At 37.3% G+C, this 15,846-nt stretch overlaps 1 protein-coding gene across 1 annotated transcript in view; it reads left to right on the top strand.

The window, feature by feature from the left end:
• The first annotated feature begins 481 nt into the window (after positions 1–481).
• The window catches only part of LOC131426059 (protein glass), a 46,091-nt gene continuing 30,726 nt past the window's right edge, over positions 482–15,846 (top strand). The window contains exons 1-2 of the mRNA XM_058588491.1: positions 482–1,070; positions 11,843–12,009. Coding sequence (XP_058444474.1) covers positions 11,905–12,009 — 105 coding nt within the window. The 5' untranslated portion in view covers positions 482–1,070; positions 11,843–11,904. The remainder of the gene's footprint in view (positions 1,071–11,842; positions 12,010–15,846) is intronic.

Genomic DNA, 15,846 nt, shown 5'->3' with positions numbered 1-15,846 from the left:
AGATGAGATAAAACATGCAAACATTAAAATAATGTCAGACGAAATATAAAGTGCGTGAAATGTACTGAAACATGAAGTGACTTCTGATGAAAAAGCAAAAATAGGAAACGACAACAAACCGTTATATCAGTAACACTCGTCCGCACTCGATCGAGATTCACGGACACCCCTAGCATCATTTGGAACCACGATGCACTGAGGCCTATCCATTTGTCTTTCCTTTTGCCTTCTGTTTGGCGTGACTTGATGGGATTGAGGCCGAGTTAAAGAGGGTGTTTTCCGCGCCGCGCACTGTCCTTGCGCCCGTTTATGTTTATCCCTGCCCTACCACCCGCCCGGTCCCTTTCTGATAGGAGCACGTATTCACAATGTGTATGTTTTTATGTAAAACGAGGAGGCAAAACCTGATGAGGTTCCTGACGGGTGATGGTTGGTCGGCCGAACGGACAGGCGGCGATATTATGTCGTTCGCTGATAGTTTGTAAGTTTTTGTACTCCGATTCAGTCTACGAAGTACCCTCAACCTATCGATATCGTGTCCCCTGTCAGTCGCGTCTCCGGAGTTTGATCTCTTTCTTCCGTTCCTTTGACCGTAGCAGCCAACGATTGGTTCAGCACAAGAACAATACATCCTCTGTCAAAACTGATCACTCTCTCGTCGGTCGGATCAAGATGTCCTGCATTACCCTTCTGTAGCTATGCAGAGTCCTGCAGGTTCCCGCGTGTTGACCACTTGGATACGGTGGATTCCAGCGAAGGAAGCGGTATTCTTCGGTAAAAAGTTCCGGAATAAAGTGTAACAGAGGGATGCCGGTCCAGCTTGAGTTCGCTGTCGTCAAAGTTTTGGAGATATCAAAGTGCAGCGAAAGTGTGACTAATGTCATGAAAAACAAGTGCTACTTATTATGATACGAATGTGTGAATGCTATTGTATAAAGGCGATTTTCGCATTACTGGAGGCTTTTTTAAAATAAGAAATGTTTAGTAAGCTGGCTTATACGTTGTAGTATTTTTGTTGTTGTATCTGTGAAGTTTGTTCTATTTGCTCAAATTTCTTTTTTACATACTGGGTGAGTATTTTACACAACTTTTATCAACGACTTGTTTTAACAACTCCATGAAATTGTTTTACTTTTGCCACATTCTAAGAGTTTCTTTTTAATAACTGTATGGTGACAGGTTTTTAACATTCTGTTGGTTATTACACTTCCAATGATGTTTCGAATCTATCTTTCATGAAATTCATATGATGGAAAATTTAATTGTATTTGAAGAAACATGAACTTGAAATTGTTTTAATGCAGTTTAGTTTTAGATGTGACTTTCAAAATTCGGCTAACTCATTCCAAGTAGCTTTCTGTTATCAGCGAGATTGGTTCGTGGGTTAAGACTGATTCGCAACGATTTCAGATGATTCTTAACTGATATGATATTCTCTATAATAATTTAATTGTGCACGAACTTTGACAGTTATGATCGATGCGTCGAATCCTAGCATATTGACATTTACATTTTTACAACACTTGGTGTCTTCACCCGTTGGTTGAAGTGGAGTTTTATTTCCCTTATTGGCAAACTGAAATGCATTCTTCCCCAATTTCCTGAAGTAGACTTTTGCTACACCAAATATGAAATATAATTTTAGATTCTTGATCATTACTGCGTCATGCGCATTTCTAACTCCTATGCAAATGTTTTTTGCCATCTTTCATAGGTATGAAAATGTCATTTACATGCAAATTGAAGATTAGGAACTGATGATGATAGTGGTGCAGTAAACTAAATGTTACATTACTTGATTCTTAGAGTATGTTTGAAAAGCCAAACATTTATTCAAATATGATTTAAGCCAAGTTAGCAGTCTGTACACTATTCCATAAACTGGTTCAAAGTGTAAAATTGCTGTCAGAATACAAGCGTAACGCAAAGCGTCAATACGCGTGTGCGAATAAGGTACATTTTATCAAAGACCTGTCGATACCGAACCTGGAATGAATCTTAGTATATGATCATTACACTAGCCATGCTATTGTTCTGAACACTGATGTATACAAAGTCAGTTGGAACAGTCTTATTGTGTTCGGATTTCGTTTAGAACAAGCTTTGGCCTTCATGATACGTCATATTGAATAATCCGACGGATCAAGATCGGAGCTGAATGGTGACCACATATCCTGTTCTCTGATATTCCTGCCGCCATTCCTAAGTGCCATGTGAGGTGTGGCACAGATTTCCATCTTGTTGAACTACAACATTTGGCCTCGGACCGTTCGAAGCAAAACATACCTAAAATCCCGACATAGACCTACGTGTTTACCATGTTCCCTTTTGGAATAAATACCGAGTTCATTATTTGCCATCGGAAACCACCAATTTAAGCACAATATCGGTAGCAGGATACTTGGTCATATACACGTTTTCATGCTCCCGGATTCTTTCGCTTGAAGAAGTTCAAAATTTTCTTACATTGCTCGACCCGTAGCTCCCGGATGCGGTTGATAATCATGTGAGTTTTCGACTTCCTTTACGATCTTCCGTGTCGCAAAGTGGCTGATTCCGTTTTCTTTAGTAATTTTCTTCATCAAACGCACATGAACGTTTTTTTTTTGTATTCAGCTTACCATAGTATGAGTTATAGCTTACACTCTCATTGAACATAACACAAAATTGAGTGGCACATCACTCAAATTCATTAAAAGTGCACGTACTCTAAACTTGAGTTACCACCTATCTACTCATTTTTGAGTTAAGGGACGAAATTGTCGAAACTTGAGTAATTTTTACTCAAAATAAGAAAACAATATTTTGTTCAAAATTTGAGTTCCTTGCACTCAAAATGAAGAAACTTTTCTTCGTTAATTTCATATACAAAGTTATTCTTCTTTCTTTTGAATGCGCAAAATAGTGATTCCAAACCGTATCCTTCTGAACGGTTTTTAGTCAAAATTGCATTATTTTGATATCCTTATGTTGGGCTTTTCACTAAGCATAACTGAAACCACAAAACATCGATGATTGACGTTGATTCATGTTTTCAAAACCGGATCTAGAAACGGCAATGGAAAACGACGTATTCTTGCATTCTCTATTTCGATAAGAATATTCCAAGAATGAAAATGCTCTGAACTGCAAGAAGTTTTTTTTTCACCCAAAATGTTTAAAAACTCAACGATTACTCTAATGTATGAATAAATGCGAGAGAACTCATGGCAACGAGTTTACTTTACTCAAATCCATACTCAAATTTTGACATATTGTTCCAGTTTATGAATTTGAGTAATCGCAACTCAAACCATGAGTTATGTTCAAAGAGCGTGTACGTGCATGCTAAGAAAACCATGGCATTTTGTGCACATGTGGAATGGGAACCTTATTTATATGAGGGTTGTTACTTATATATTTGGCCTAAAACTGAATGCCAGTATTTTATTTGATCGAAAATGGCTTTATTGTTTTTCAAAATATTCCCACACAAAATTTACACACTTAAAACCGATTCTCGAGCTCGGCATATTGAAATGCCGAATTAGATCGGCAACAGAACATTTTACTGATTGTTCAGTAATCCACATGTTTTTTCCGAAATTCGTTAAAGTAGTATTCCGATATCTCGGTAAAGCACGTTTTTTTGCCAAAGTTTTGCATAATATTAGATGAACTTGTCAGTGAACAACAAATATACCGAAATCAGCATATCCACTTGCCAAGATTTCGAACAGTGAACTAGCTTTTACTGAAACTCGGTGGGACATCTGTCATCTAATGCCTCTCGTCAGTTTTGCAAAGCACCACTTCGCCATTACTCGTGAAGCAGGAGAACCTATAAATTGGATGAAGTATAAAGATTCTTATATTTTGTTAAAAGATAAGTGAAGTCAAAAACTATCTACTTTTTATAAATATATACAAATATCTGCTTATTTCAAGGTAGAGGTGTTAGGGAACAATAGAAACTATGCAATTCATGATTCAAATCGGATCGCTTTTGCCGAGCTAATAGCAAAATTTCTGCTGATAAGTTCGGCAAAAATTGACATTTATCAAATTTAGGATTGCCGAGATTCTTAGTAATTACACATTTTGCCGAGACGATTACCGAGCACTCGGCTGTGCAAATCCTGGCATTTTTTTTTTTGCCGAGATTTAGCAATAAAATTTAAGTGTGTAGATGATCAATACACTTTTGCATACGCCTGAACCAATACTCATAATATTTTTGCCACTCTCCTTGAGGTACCCCCAAAACATGTTGTTTGAACACTTCAACAGCTTCTTCAGGAGTATTGCATCGCTCTCCATGCAGTTTATTCTTCACGGAAGGGAACAAATAGAAGTCATTTAGTGCCAAGTCAGGACTATAGGGCGATCAGTTCGATGTTTTGGGTGCTCAAATATTCGGTTGTTTGAGCCAATGTGTGAGAGTTTGCATTATCGTGATTAAGAATGATTTTGCGTCTTGCGTTTGTTTTCCTTTTATCACAAAAAACGTCTGGCCATGGCAGGGCCGGTGAAACATGTAAAACCCAGGTTGGTAATTTTTCATACCGGGGAGAAAGACCCACTATTTTGAAGTATGTATTCCTTTATTCTAATGGAAATGATATTTATCCCTAAAAAGTGAAAAGTCGTTTTTAATAAAATATTGTTTCTATGAAACTTTTCATAAAACGCGTAAATTAGAAGTTTGAAGAGTTTTCGGCACAAAGTTTTGAAACAAAATTTCGCATCTTTGGTTTATGCTGGTTTCAAAATCACTTCTAATATTTGTTTTCAATATTGAGGCAGCAGTCTTTTGTGATCCGTTTTAACTTATTTGTGTCTGAGAATTTTCAAAATTATTTCTTTTAGAATGTTGGTTATACTGTCATTCGCAGTGTTAATAGAATCGTACCACCAGCCATGCAATGGTTCTGTACACTCTGAATCGGCTGCGAAGTCTGGTGAAACAGAAGGTCGAATTCCACTACAGAAATGTAATACCAAGGCTTTGCTTTTGATGTATGAACGCAAAATCAAAATTTGTGACATTAGATGTGCTCAGGTGGTTAGCACATGAACTGGAAATTCTTTTACGATCTTGTACAATCTGGGCAGATCTTTTCCAAATGGGTGCCGTGTTCGCTCATAATCAACAAAAGTCTACCGCAATAAAATGAAACGCGTTGGTATTAAACAATGGACGAAACATGGATCCACTATTTATATCCGGGACTGGGAAAGCCATATGAAAACGTAACAGGTAGCTGGAACAATAAAAGTATAATTAACATCAACTATCTTGAACAGGAAAGTACCATCAAAAGTGATTATTACATTGAGTTAGTGATGCGATTGAAGAGCGAAGTCGTAAAAAACGGCCTCCTAAGAATAACAAAGAAATCACCGTTAACCAAGACAATGCACCGTGCCATAAGTCGATGAAAACAATAAAGAAATTAAACGAATTGGGCTACGATCTGTTTCCTCACCCGCGTTATTCACAATTACCTATCCCCCAGCGATTGCTTGTCCTGATCAGAAAAAGACACGCCAGGGCTAAATATTTGGTTCCAATAAAACAGTCATCGCCGCAACTGAAGCCGATGTTTAGGCCATTGACAAATCATTCCATAAGGATGGCATTGAAAAATTATTAAAGTGCTAGAACGATTGTATGTCATTTGAAAATGATAATGTTGATGAATAAAAAATACTCCTGCACACGCAATTATGGTTTGCTGGTTAGTTCCAGGACTTTTTGAACGGTGTGTTAGCAATTTTTTCCTCTTTTCTGAACCACAAAGTGTACAAGTCTATTCGATACAGAATCTTGGTTTGAATGAGTGATTTTCTTAAAAGCGAACTTATGTATACAAAACTGTCGTATTTATTAAAGAAAACCATGACAAAGATTTTCGCTGCTAACTGAAGTTCCGATCACCAATTATCTGAAAAATGATTTTTTAGATATATATTCATCTACTCCAATTAAAGTGTAGCAATATTTCTAATGCATTTTATGTAATGATATAGAAAATCAATAAAAAATGATTAAGATATAGATGTTCAAAACCTGAGCACTGTTTGTACGGTTTTCAGTATTTTGAATTTGCACTCCAGTATAAAAATCAAAATGTAGTCCTACGTCAAAAGATTTCGAGTGGTTTTATTTATGTGAAGATATAGAAGGTGAGACGTGACAAGGTTCATTTGATCATGTAGAAATCTTTTAGTAACTTAACTTTCACTTTCTACCAGAAGAGTTGACCATAAACATCTGCCGGAAAATTTCGATAAAGGTCTTCTACCATTTACTATTAAGTCCGGCAAAGCTACCAGACGTTACTTTCTACTTGCTACAGCATTCTTTTTTTGCTGGTTAGGAATGTAAAGAGTAAAATACCTTTATCGGTATTTTCCGGTATATCAGAGACTCGAATGATTCGCATTGATGAGATGCTTAAGCTCGGTTCCTCTACTGGAAGGGAAAAGTTAAGTTACTAAAAGATTTCTGCTTGCTCAAATGACCCTTGTCACGTCTCACCTTTCTGCGGTATATCTTTACATCCTTACTATACGTTGAGAACTAGCATTCTATAATTTTGAAATTATTTATTATTCCGAATTACAATAAAAATATTCTCATTATTATAAATAATACTAATATTACAATTGTTTTTTGCTCGAAATTTCAAGTGGGTACAGCTTTGAAATTTTCGGGTGGGGAGTGCTACCCACCGTACCCACCTCTTTCACCGGGCCTGGACAATGGCCAATCAGTATTGATGGTCTTACGATTCTATAAAGCAACGGTAGCGATATGTCTTCTCGCTTCGGTGACCGGAAACTAACTGAGAACTGCGACCTGAGCGTTTGAGGTTTTTAACCACCCAGTAGGTGCATTCTCCGATGAAGATTCGATTTCTGATTCGAAGAGGATCGATTTTGAACCACGGTTCCCCTTTTATATGCGTTCAGTTGAAGATATGTGCCTGACTACTTCAAAATCGTCTTCCTTGCGCGAAAACACGAAGCAAAAGTAAGGAGTTTGCCGCGTTGTTTTCAAAGTTTGAGAAAACTTAATTTTTGAGTTGTTTGTGGTTATCTTACACAGTTCAAAATATTATCCTAAATTCCTAATCATATTTTTGATGAAATGGTGAAAGAATTATGTTGCTGCCGTTAATACAAGTCGAGATATTCACGATTAAGTTCTGCCCATTCTTCCATATGGCTAATTTTGATAAGGCGCCCCATAGTAAAGTAAGTCGTATTCACGACAAAAACAAACTTACCATTTTAACCAACAGCAAAACAAAAATCTTGCGTGAAGTGAATGTTGTATCCAACATTGTGGCTCATGCGAAAGCGGCACCCAAATCGTGTGCAAGTGTTCGCCACGCGGATTGAGCTAACTTTACACACAGTTTATATGTGAGCCTGTATATCTGTTATCTGTGGTCTTTCAATAACCTCATATAATTTGGGATTGTGGTGAATTTCTGTGATAAATGAAGTTAGTTAATTAGTTATATGCTTTATTTAACCTCGAGTTTAACCATTATGGTAATTCACCAAGAGATAAGGTTTAAATATAAGACTTTTGTAATTCATGTAGAAAACCATATCGTTGCAGACTTTTCTTTTCCTGGGTCTTTTCGACGTTCTTTGCATTGCGAGAGAGGTGACTATTTCACCATCTAGAGGGGTTTGGTATTTATTAGTCGTGCCGTCGTTCGTCCGTTCCTTGGAGTTAGAGTAGAAAAGTCTTCGGTGTCCTTACGTGTTTGTGTTCTTTTGTCCGATGTTTCGCAGAGCTTACCAAAGTGGATAGGCTATTGACAGTGGCCAGTTGATTTCCGTTCGGTGATTTAAAAATGATTTCAACATGAATTTCTAGGCTATAACTGATTATTCTTGATGTTCGGGATGTCAGAAAAGAATGTAATATTTAGACTCGTCAGAATGTAATACTTAGACTCGTAGAGTTGTGCTTTAGAAAAGCATTCTATGAAACACTGAAAAATATTGTCAATATTGTCAATATTAGTCAATTTATTTTACTGCACAGAAACAGAAATTGCGGGAAATTCCGTTTGCACAATTCGTAGGTATAAGTTTAAATTTAGATAGTAAAGTTTGTTACATATTTGAATAATTCTTGCACAATTCAGTTATTTTACGAACTACGTTCTTATGAATTGAGTCATATGTGGATTTCTGTCAGCTGTAAATTTCACAATTTTTTACTGTGTAGTCATACACTCCAAAATGGAACTCACTCACTTTTCTCAGAGATGGTTTTACCGATTTTCACAAACTCAGGTTCAAATGAAAAGTCTTTTGGTACCTCTCTGAATTTCTAAATTTCGTCTGCATTCGACTCCCGGCTCCGGAGTTACCGGGTGTAGGGTTTCGAAAAATCGTATACCGTCACTTGATGCGGCGAAGCAAAAGAGGAAATTTTTTTCTTAATTATGCTCAAAGCTGCACACTTAAAAAAACCCGTGCACATAAATGGAGCGTCGCAGTTCACGCAAATTTACGTCGAAGAACATTTAATATTGTGTCTAAGACTCCATGACATGAAATTCGTTGAAAAAAAATTACTAATAGCAATCGCCGCGACTTGAACCGAGAATCATTGGATCGCAAGTACGTCTGTTAATCGACTGAGCCACAGAAGCATGTATCTGCTTGGCTGGTAAAAGGTGCATTTAAATTCATACAGTCGCACCTGCAAGCAGAACTCAAGTTACAGTCGAAACCAGTAACATTCAAGCTCATCTAACATTAAGTCTCAGTTCGGTTTCACATCTCATCCAAGTCAGTCGATAAACCAAAACCGCTTACTTCGGGGACAGAAGAAACCTAGTACAGTATTGTGTAGTGAACAATAGAACGATCTCGAAATGAGTGAACCAAACGAACAAAAGCTACCGCCGGTACGAAAGAATACAATTATTGTTGACTTCAGACAGTGCAAAATTCGACCTTCGATACGAGAACTTGAAGGTTTGCTTAAGGAGCAAATGCATCTTGACATTAAACGTGTACATTTACTTCAATGCAATAAGACCAATAATGTTGTTTATATCCAGTTCTAAGAAAGAGTTGGATGCAATTCAATTCGCTAAAGACAATAATAATGTGGAGCATGAAAATATAAAGTACAACATTCCAGTATATATGGAAGAAAGTGCTATAGAAGTGCGTGTGCATGATCTTCCCTCAAGCGTCAACGATTCTTATATTCGCAAAACTATGTCCCAATACGGAGAGATTCTCTCTATCGAAAAAGAAAAGTGGAAGAATTTTTTCCCCGGTATTCTAAATGGCATACGTTTGTTACGCATGCGCTTGAGGAGGCCTATACCTTCTTATGTGACATTCGGTCAGGATACAAGAATACCGTGTAAATCACTTGTTACCTATGACATGTTAATATTGCTAAATATTGCTTAGAGTTTAAATGTGTTTCCTTGTGCTTCATATTGAATTTCTACGGTGCACTAACTTTTGAATATGAACTGCTTTGCACCAACGAAATGAAGACGAACCATTAAAACAATACAATTTATTTATCATGCTTTTAAAATTATATTTGTTTCATTTTAGTCGAAATGCTATATTACAAATTTTATGAAGTCTAATCAGAACGCTCATATGCATTAGAAATGTAACGTCAATAAATCTTCAATGATTTAAACGCGTTTCTTTTATAATTTATATTGAAATGTACTACAAACCTAATTGCTCAGTTATTACTAAAAAGCAACTCCTCCTTTTTCGAATTGCTTACTTTGAACATATTTTATCCCGAATAAATTCTGTTTGATATACTTAATTGACGGTAAACATCATTGAAGGAACGCTGAATGTCCGCGATCGTCCATAGGTAGGTTAAAGTCGGGTGTAAGTAAACGGTATAATAATAATAATCATAATATTTTAATTTCCTTAAGGGGCGGGTAGGGTCTAACACTTTTGAAAAATGTTTTTTTTTTTCATTGTATTTTTGTATAGTAAAACATTTCAAGAATATTCTGTGAAATTTTCAAGCTTATCGGAACAAAACTCAGCAAGCTATGGACCTTCATCTTCGTTTATCTCATACTGCGAAGAAATAAGAACTCGGCGCATAGGCCCAAAATACTGCTTTGATTGACTTCAATACTTGACAAAACATTCTTGAAATGTTTCATTGTAACAAATTATAAAAGAAAAAATATGATTTTTTGAAAAAAATTAGACCCTACGTGCTTCCTTGAGTAGTAAATTGTTTCCATTGATTTTATAGACAAAAAACTTCAAGTGCGTTTTTTTCGAAAGCAGGTTTTGGAAGTGCGTGTCCATCGTCATTCAAAAACTACTGCACCATTTTTTTTTAAATTTTGCACACATTTTCTACATATAAAACACCAGACCCCAACGTTTTCCTTTTCGTTGTTTGTTACGTTGGGGAGATTTTACAGCTACAAAATGGGAGATTTTTTCGTGAAAAATCGTAGTTTTCACTTCGAACAACCATCGAAATTTAAAAAAATCAAACAGAAACGTTGAGGTCTTGGAAAACTTCTACTCTAACTTTGCTGCTTTGATTTGTACACTTCTGATTAATCTGCGCTGAAATACAGTGGACACCGCAAATCATGATTTTTAAGAAGTGTCCTAAAAAATACCTCTTCTCCGGCTTATTTCTTAATATATTTTCCACGAAAAAATCACAAAATGCTGTTCGAATGATGCTTTTTAACATGCAAAACATTTGGATTTATTTTGTTAAACGATAATTCTGAAAAAAAATCGAAAAAATTATTATTTTTTTCATCTTTTAGACCCTAAACCTCACGCGCTTTACATATGTATATATGTATACATATACGCACGTACATGTGCATATATGTGTTCATCTTTATACATACATAAATTGGTGAAGCTAATTGTTTATATATATGTATAAACATATACCTATATATGCACATATCCGTGCATATATGAATACATATATACATATATAAGGCGCGTAAATTGAGGTTTTGGTGTATTGTTTTACAAAGATTCTTTCTTGTCTTATAATAAAACTCCTACTCTGTTGTTGTATGATAAACTGTTATTATGTAGAAACTATTTTTTTAATAGCAAATTCATCTCAAAAAAATAAATCAATCGAAAACAGTGCACAATCGCATTACAAAATCAAAATCACGTCAGTTGTTCCAGTGTTAGCTCCATTTCTGCATCCAATCGGAGAATTAAACCGATACTTCTTCCCTCTATTCTTCATAACCAGTTTTGAGCAAATTTATGCGAAAAATATTCAATCCTGTACTTACCTGAGCCTACTGCATCTGCACGCCAAACGCATTCTACGTAGGTCGAGTGCATCGAAACGGGGCGTTACCAATGAAGGTTCCCATGCAGTCGATTACCCCATTTCACAAGAGTGCTACTGTGTTCATTCCGATTGCAAACGCTGGCACGTGATTGGTTGCGCGCGACGCCAGCAGACACAGAAGTTGGTTGTGCCATTCTTTTTCTCCACGCCGTACCAATCGAGGAAGGGAGAGGAAAAATGTCGACAACCAGAGCACTGGTACGGCATTGTGGGATTGTTGATATGTGTGGTACGGGAATACGAATTCAATTCGATGTGTTGGTTGTTGCTATGGTCGGGCCGGTGGTTCGTGAAAGAGCATAGCAACGAGCATATAATGGGAAGCATTGCTGTACTTTCTGGCGGAAGGGAATGCGCACCCATGGAATTTAGATAGCACTAGCATAATAAAAGGATGTGGCAAGATATTGTTGGAATAATGCTCTAGCATTTATTGAAAAATATTTCTTTTTTTTTCGCTTTCAGATCGTCATAGGATCAACGACTGCAACCATAACAACGGTAACGACCCTCAGGAAGGAGGAGCTATGTATATATCATGTGAGAGTGCCGGTAGTACAACTTCCATGGAGCCGGAAACAGGATATGTTCCGAACAATCCCCTGTTCGGAGTGCCCCTTGACAGTCCGCAGGTGGGTGATTTGTTGGGAAATCTTTGAGGAAGAAGGTGCGAATTATGAAAGCATCCGGGCCACTAGAAGCATAACCTTATCTCACAGAAGAATTTAGTCTCCATTTTCATCCCGGGCGATTCGGTTGGGTCGATTTCTCGTGAAACTCGCAGATTATTGTGAAAGTGAAAGTGGCTAAACTTTGGTGAAAGAAACAGGAATATCTATTGCTCATTGAAACCCTGCACATGAGGATTAAACAAGTGTGTTTAGAATGTATCTATTGGATTAAATCGATATTCATATAAACTTCAACCGATTACTGACAGTTAATCTTGAAACTAGTGCCAAAGGATTGAATTTTGAGGTGAACATGCACCGCCAACAATTACGTACACGGAGTAGAGACCGAATAAGGGGTTTTTTTCAAAATATCTTAGGAAACGTGGCAATTCATTGACTGTATTTACGAAATGAAATTGAGTATATCGGATCTTGTTATAAACTACTTATACTTATTTTGATCGGTGAAATTATAGCTCTTTTTTTTCTCATAAATACGTTTATTTCTTAAGGCAGTTTACATAAGTTTTTCTTCGCCGTAGCATCACTTTTACATAATATTCTTATCCTAATTCAATTCTAACATAGTCACAACGTTTTGCATTTATTAAAACATATTCTCTTATTACTTAAATATCATCTTAGGTAACTCGTCATTAATTATGAAATCTACTCGGAAATATTATTTGAACCAAACGATTAACTTCTATAAATTATAAAATAAGCTGTTATTTTCAGACATTTTGTTAATAATTTCATAAACTGTTTCGAGTTTGTTTGTATCATTACATTATTTTTATTCTAATTTAGCTATTGGTTGAACTCATGGACGCAGCTGGGATCAGAACTAAGTCTTGAAAGGGGCCTTTATTAAATTGAAACTCCAGTTTTCTTTATGAAATGATAAATAAGTTTCATGTATGAAAGGTCACGACAAGCAAGAATGTCTCGAACTGGGATATTGGATAGTCTACCTTGGGTACGCAAAGAATTTATTAGTTGAGATCTGACATCACGATACTCCACGCATGTCCAAACGACATGATCAATATCTCGATAACCTTCGCCACAAGCACAATGATTAGTCTCGGAGAGCCCAATTCGAAGGAGATGTGCATCTAACGTGTAGTGATTGGACATGAGTCTAGACATCACACGAATGAAATCTCTACTCACATCCAGTCCCCTGAACCATGCCTTTGTCGATATTTTCGGAATAATTGAGTGCATCCACCGACCCAGATCATCTTTATCCCAAGAAGCTTGCCAGCTGGCAAGTGTTCTTTGGCGAGACGAGCTATAGAATTCGTTGAAAGCAATTGGTCTCTCATAAATTTCACCCTCAATAGCACCACGTTTGGCTAAAATATCGGCTCTTTCATTGCCAGGAATGGAGCAATGAGCCGGGACCCAGACTATAGTGATTAGATAATTATTGTTCAATATGTCGTTCAGGCACTGTTTTATTTTGCCCAGGAAAAACGGTTCAGTCTTGCCAGTCATGTTTGAGCGAATGGCTTCAATTACACTCAGACTATCTGTGAAGAGGAAATAATGGTTTGGAATTAATGTGACGATTACACTCAAACTATATTGAACTGCTGCTAGCTCTGCTATATAAACAGATGCAGGTTCTTGAAGCCTAAATGAGGCCGAAACATTATTGTTGAACATACCAAACCCTGTCGCTTCTTCAATTCGCGATCCGTCCGTGTAAAACATTTTCTCAGAGTCAATATGCCTGAACTTACTTGAAAATATTTTTGGGATTTCCGTCGAACGTAGATGATCCGGGATTCCACGCACTTCGCGCTGCATGGATGTATCGAAAAATAAAGTTGAGTCAGGGACATTTAGGAGGCTGACACGGATAGGAATATATCTTGAAGGGTTGATTTCCTGTGACATATGGTTAAAATATACTGTCATGAATTTTGTTTGAGATCGAAGCTCGACTAGTCGTTCGAAATTATTAATTACCATGGGATTCAGCACCTCACATCTTATTAGCAGGCGTGATGAAAGCTCCCAAAATCGATCTTTTAATGGAAGAACTCCCGCCAGAACTTCAAGACTCATTGTATGTGTCGAATGCATGCACCCTAAAGCAATTCGCAAACAACGATACTGAATTCGCTCCAGTTTGATAATATGAGAGTTTGCAGCGGAACGAAAGCAAACGCATCCATATTCCATCACTGAAAGTATCGTTGTCTGATACAATTTTATTAGATCTTCCGGGTGAGCACCCCACCAAGATCCTGTTATTGTTCGAAGAAAATTTACTCTTTGTTGGCATTTTGTTATCAGAAACCTAATGTGTCCTCCCCACGTGCATTTGGAATCGAACCACACCCCAAGGTATTTAAAAGTTAAAACCTGTTGGATCATTCTTCCCATCATATGGAGCTGAAGCTGCGCGGGATCATGCTTTCTTGAAAAGACGACTAACTCTGTTTTCTCCGCAGAGAATTCGATACCAAGATGAACAGCCCAATCGGACAAGTTATCTAAGGTATCTTGCAATGGTTTATGCAGATCAATAGCTTTGGGTCCAGTAACTGAAACCACGCCATCATCTGCCAATTGTCTTAGTGAACATGGGGTTACTAGACAGCTGCCAATGTCATTTACGTAAAAATTATAGAGGAGCGGACTGTGGCATGAGCCTTGCGGGAGACCCATGTAACTATTTCTGAGTGTTGCCAAATCGCCATGTGAAAAATGCATGTGTTTCTCTGACAAAAGGTTGTGCAAATAATTATTTATAACCGCTGGGAGTCCATTTTGGTGAAGCTTGTCTGAAAGAACATCAATGGAAACTGAATCAAATGCTCCTTTAATGTCTAAAAATACAGATGCCATTTGTTGCTTTTGAGCGAAGGCAATTTGGATGTCAGACGAAAGTAATGCAAGGCAATCATTCGTCCCTTTATTTCTACGGAAGCCAAACTGAGTATCTGACAACAAACCGTTCGTCTCGACCCAAGTGTCGAGACGTCGTAGAATAATTTTTTCGAACAATTTTCTGATGCAGGACAACATCGCAATGGGTCTATATGAGTTGTGATTGGAAGCTGGTTTCCCCGGTTTTTGAATGGCGATAACTTTCACTTGTCTCCAGTCAGGTGGAACAATATTTTGCTCAAGAAACTTGTTGAACAATTCCAACAAACGTCTTTTTGCGAGGTTGGGCAGATTCTTCACCAAGTTGAATTTAATTCTGTCCAACCCTGGAGCGTTATTGTTACAAGACAAGAGTGCTATAGAAAATTCCATCATTGAAAATGGGTTATTAATAAAACCATTATTTGGAGGAGATTCCCGTATAATGCTCTGCGTAGGAACAGAATCTGGGCAAACTTTCCTAGCAAAGTCAAATATCCATCGGTTCGAGTATTCATCACTCTCATTGCCCACGGTACGATTCCTCATTCGTCTGGCCGTGTTCCAAAGAGTGCTCATTGAGGTATCTCTTGACAAACCTTCGACAAAATGTCTCCAATAGCTACATTTTTTGGCTCGAAGTATGCTCTTGTACTTGGTTTCTAAAACCATAAGTTTTTCAAAATTCTGAGGAGTTCCTCCTCCCCGTTTTAGAAACGTCTTGCAAGCATTTTGTTTTGCGAGTTTAGCCTCTGAGCACTCTTTGTCCCACCAGGGGTTGGGAGGCCTTCTGTTAGTCGTTGGCCCAGGAAAGCGTTTAGTTTGGAATTGTTCTGCTGCCTCCAGAATCGAACAAATGAGGAAGTCATATTCTTCAAGTGGAGTGAGCTCTTCCATTGAATTCAAAAT

The sequence above is a fragment of the Malaya genurostris genome, chromosome 1 (assembly GCF_030247185.1).
Source record: "Malaya genurostris strain Urasoe2022 chromosome 1, Malgen_1.1, whole genome shotgun sequence".
NCBI lineage: Eukaryota > Metazoa > Arthropoda > Insecta > Diptera > Culicidae > Malaya > Malaya genurostris.
Note: the sequence above shows the minus strand (reverse complement) of the source record. Positions and strands in the feature narration are given on the sequence as shown.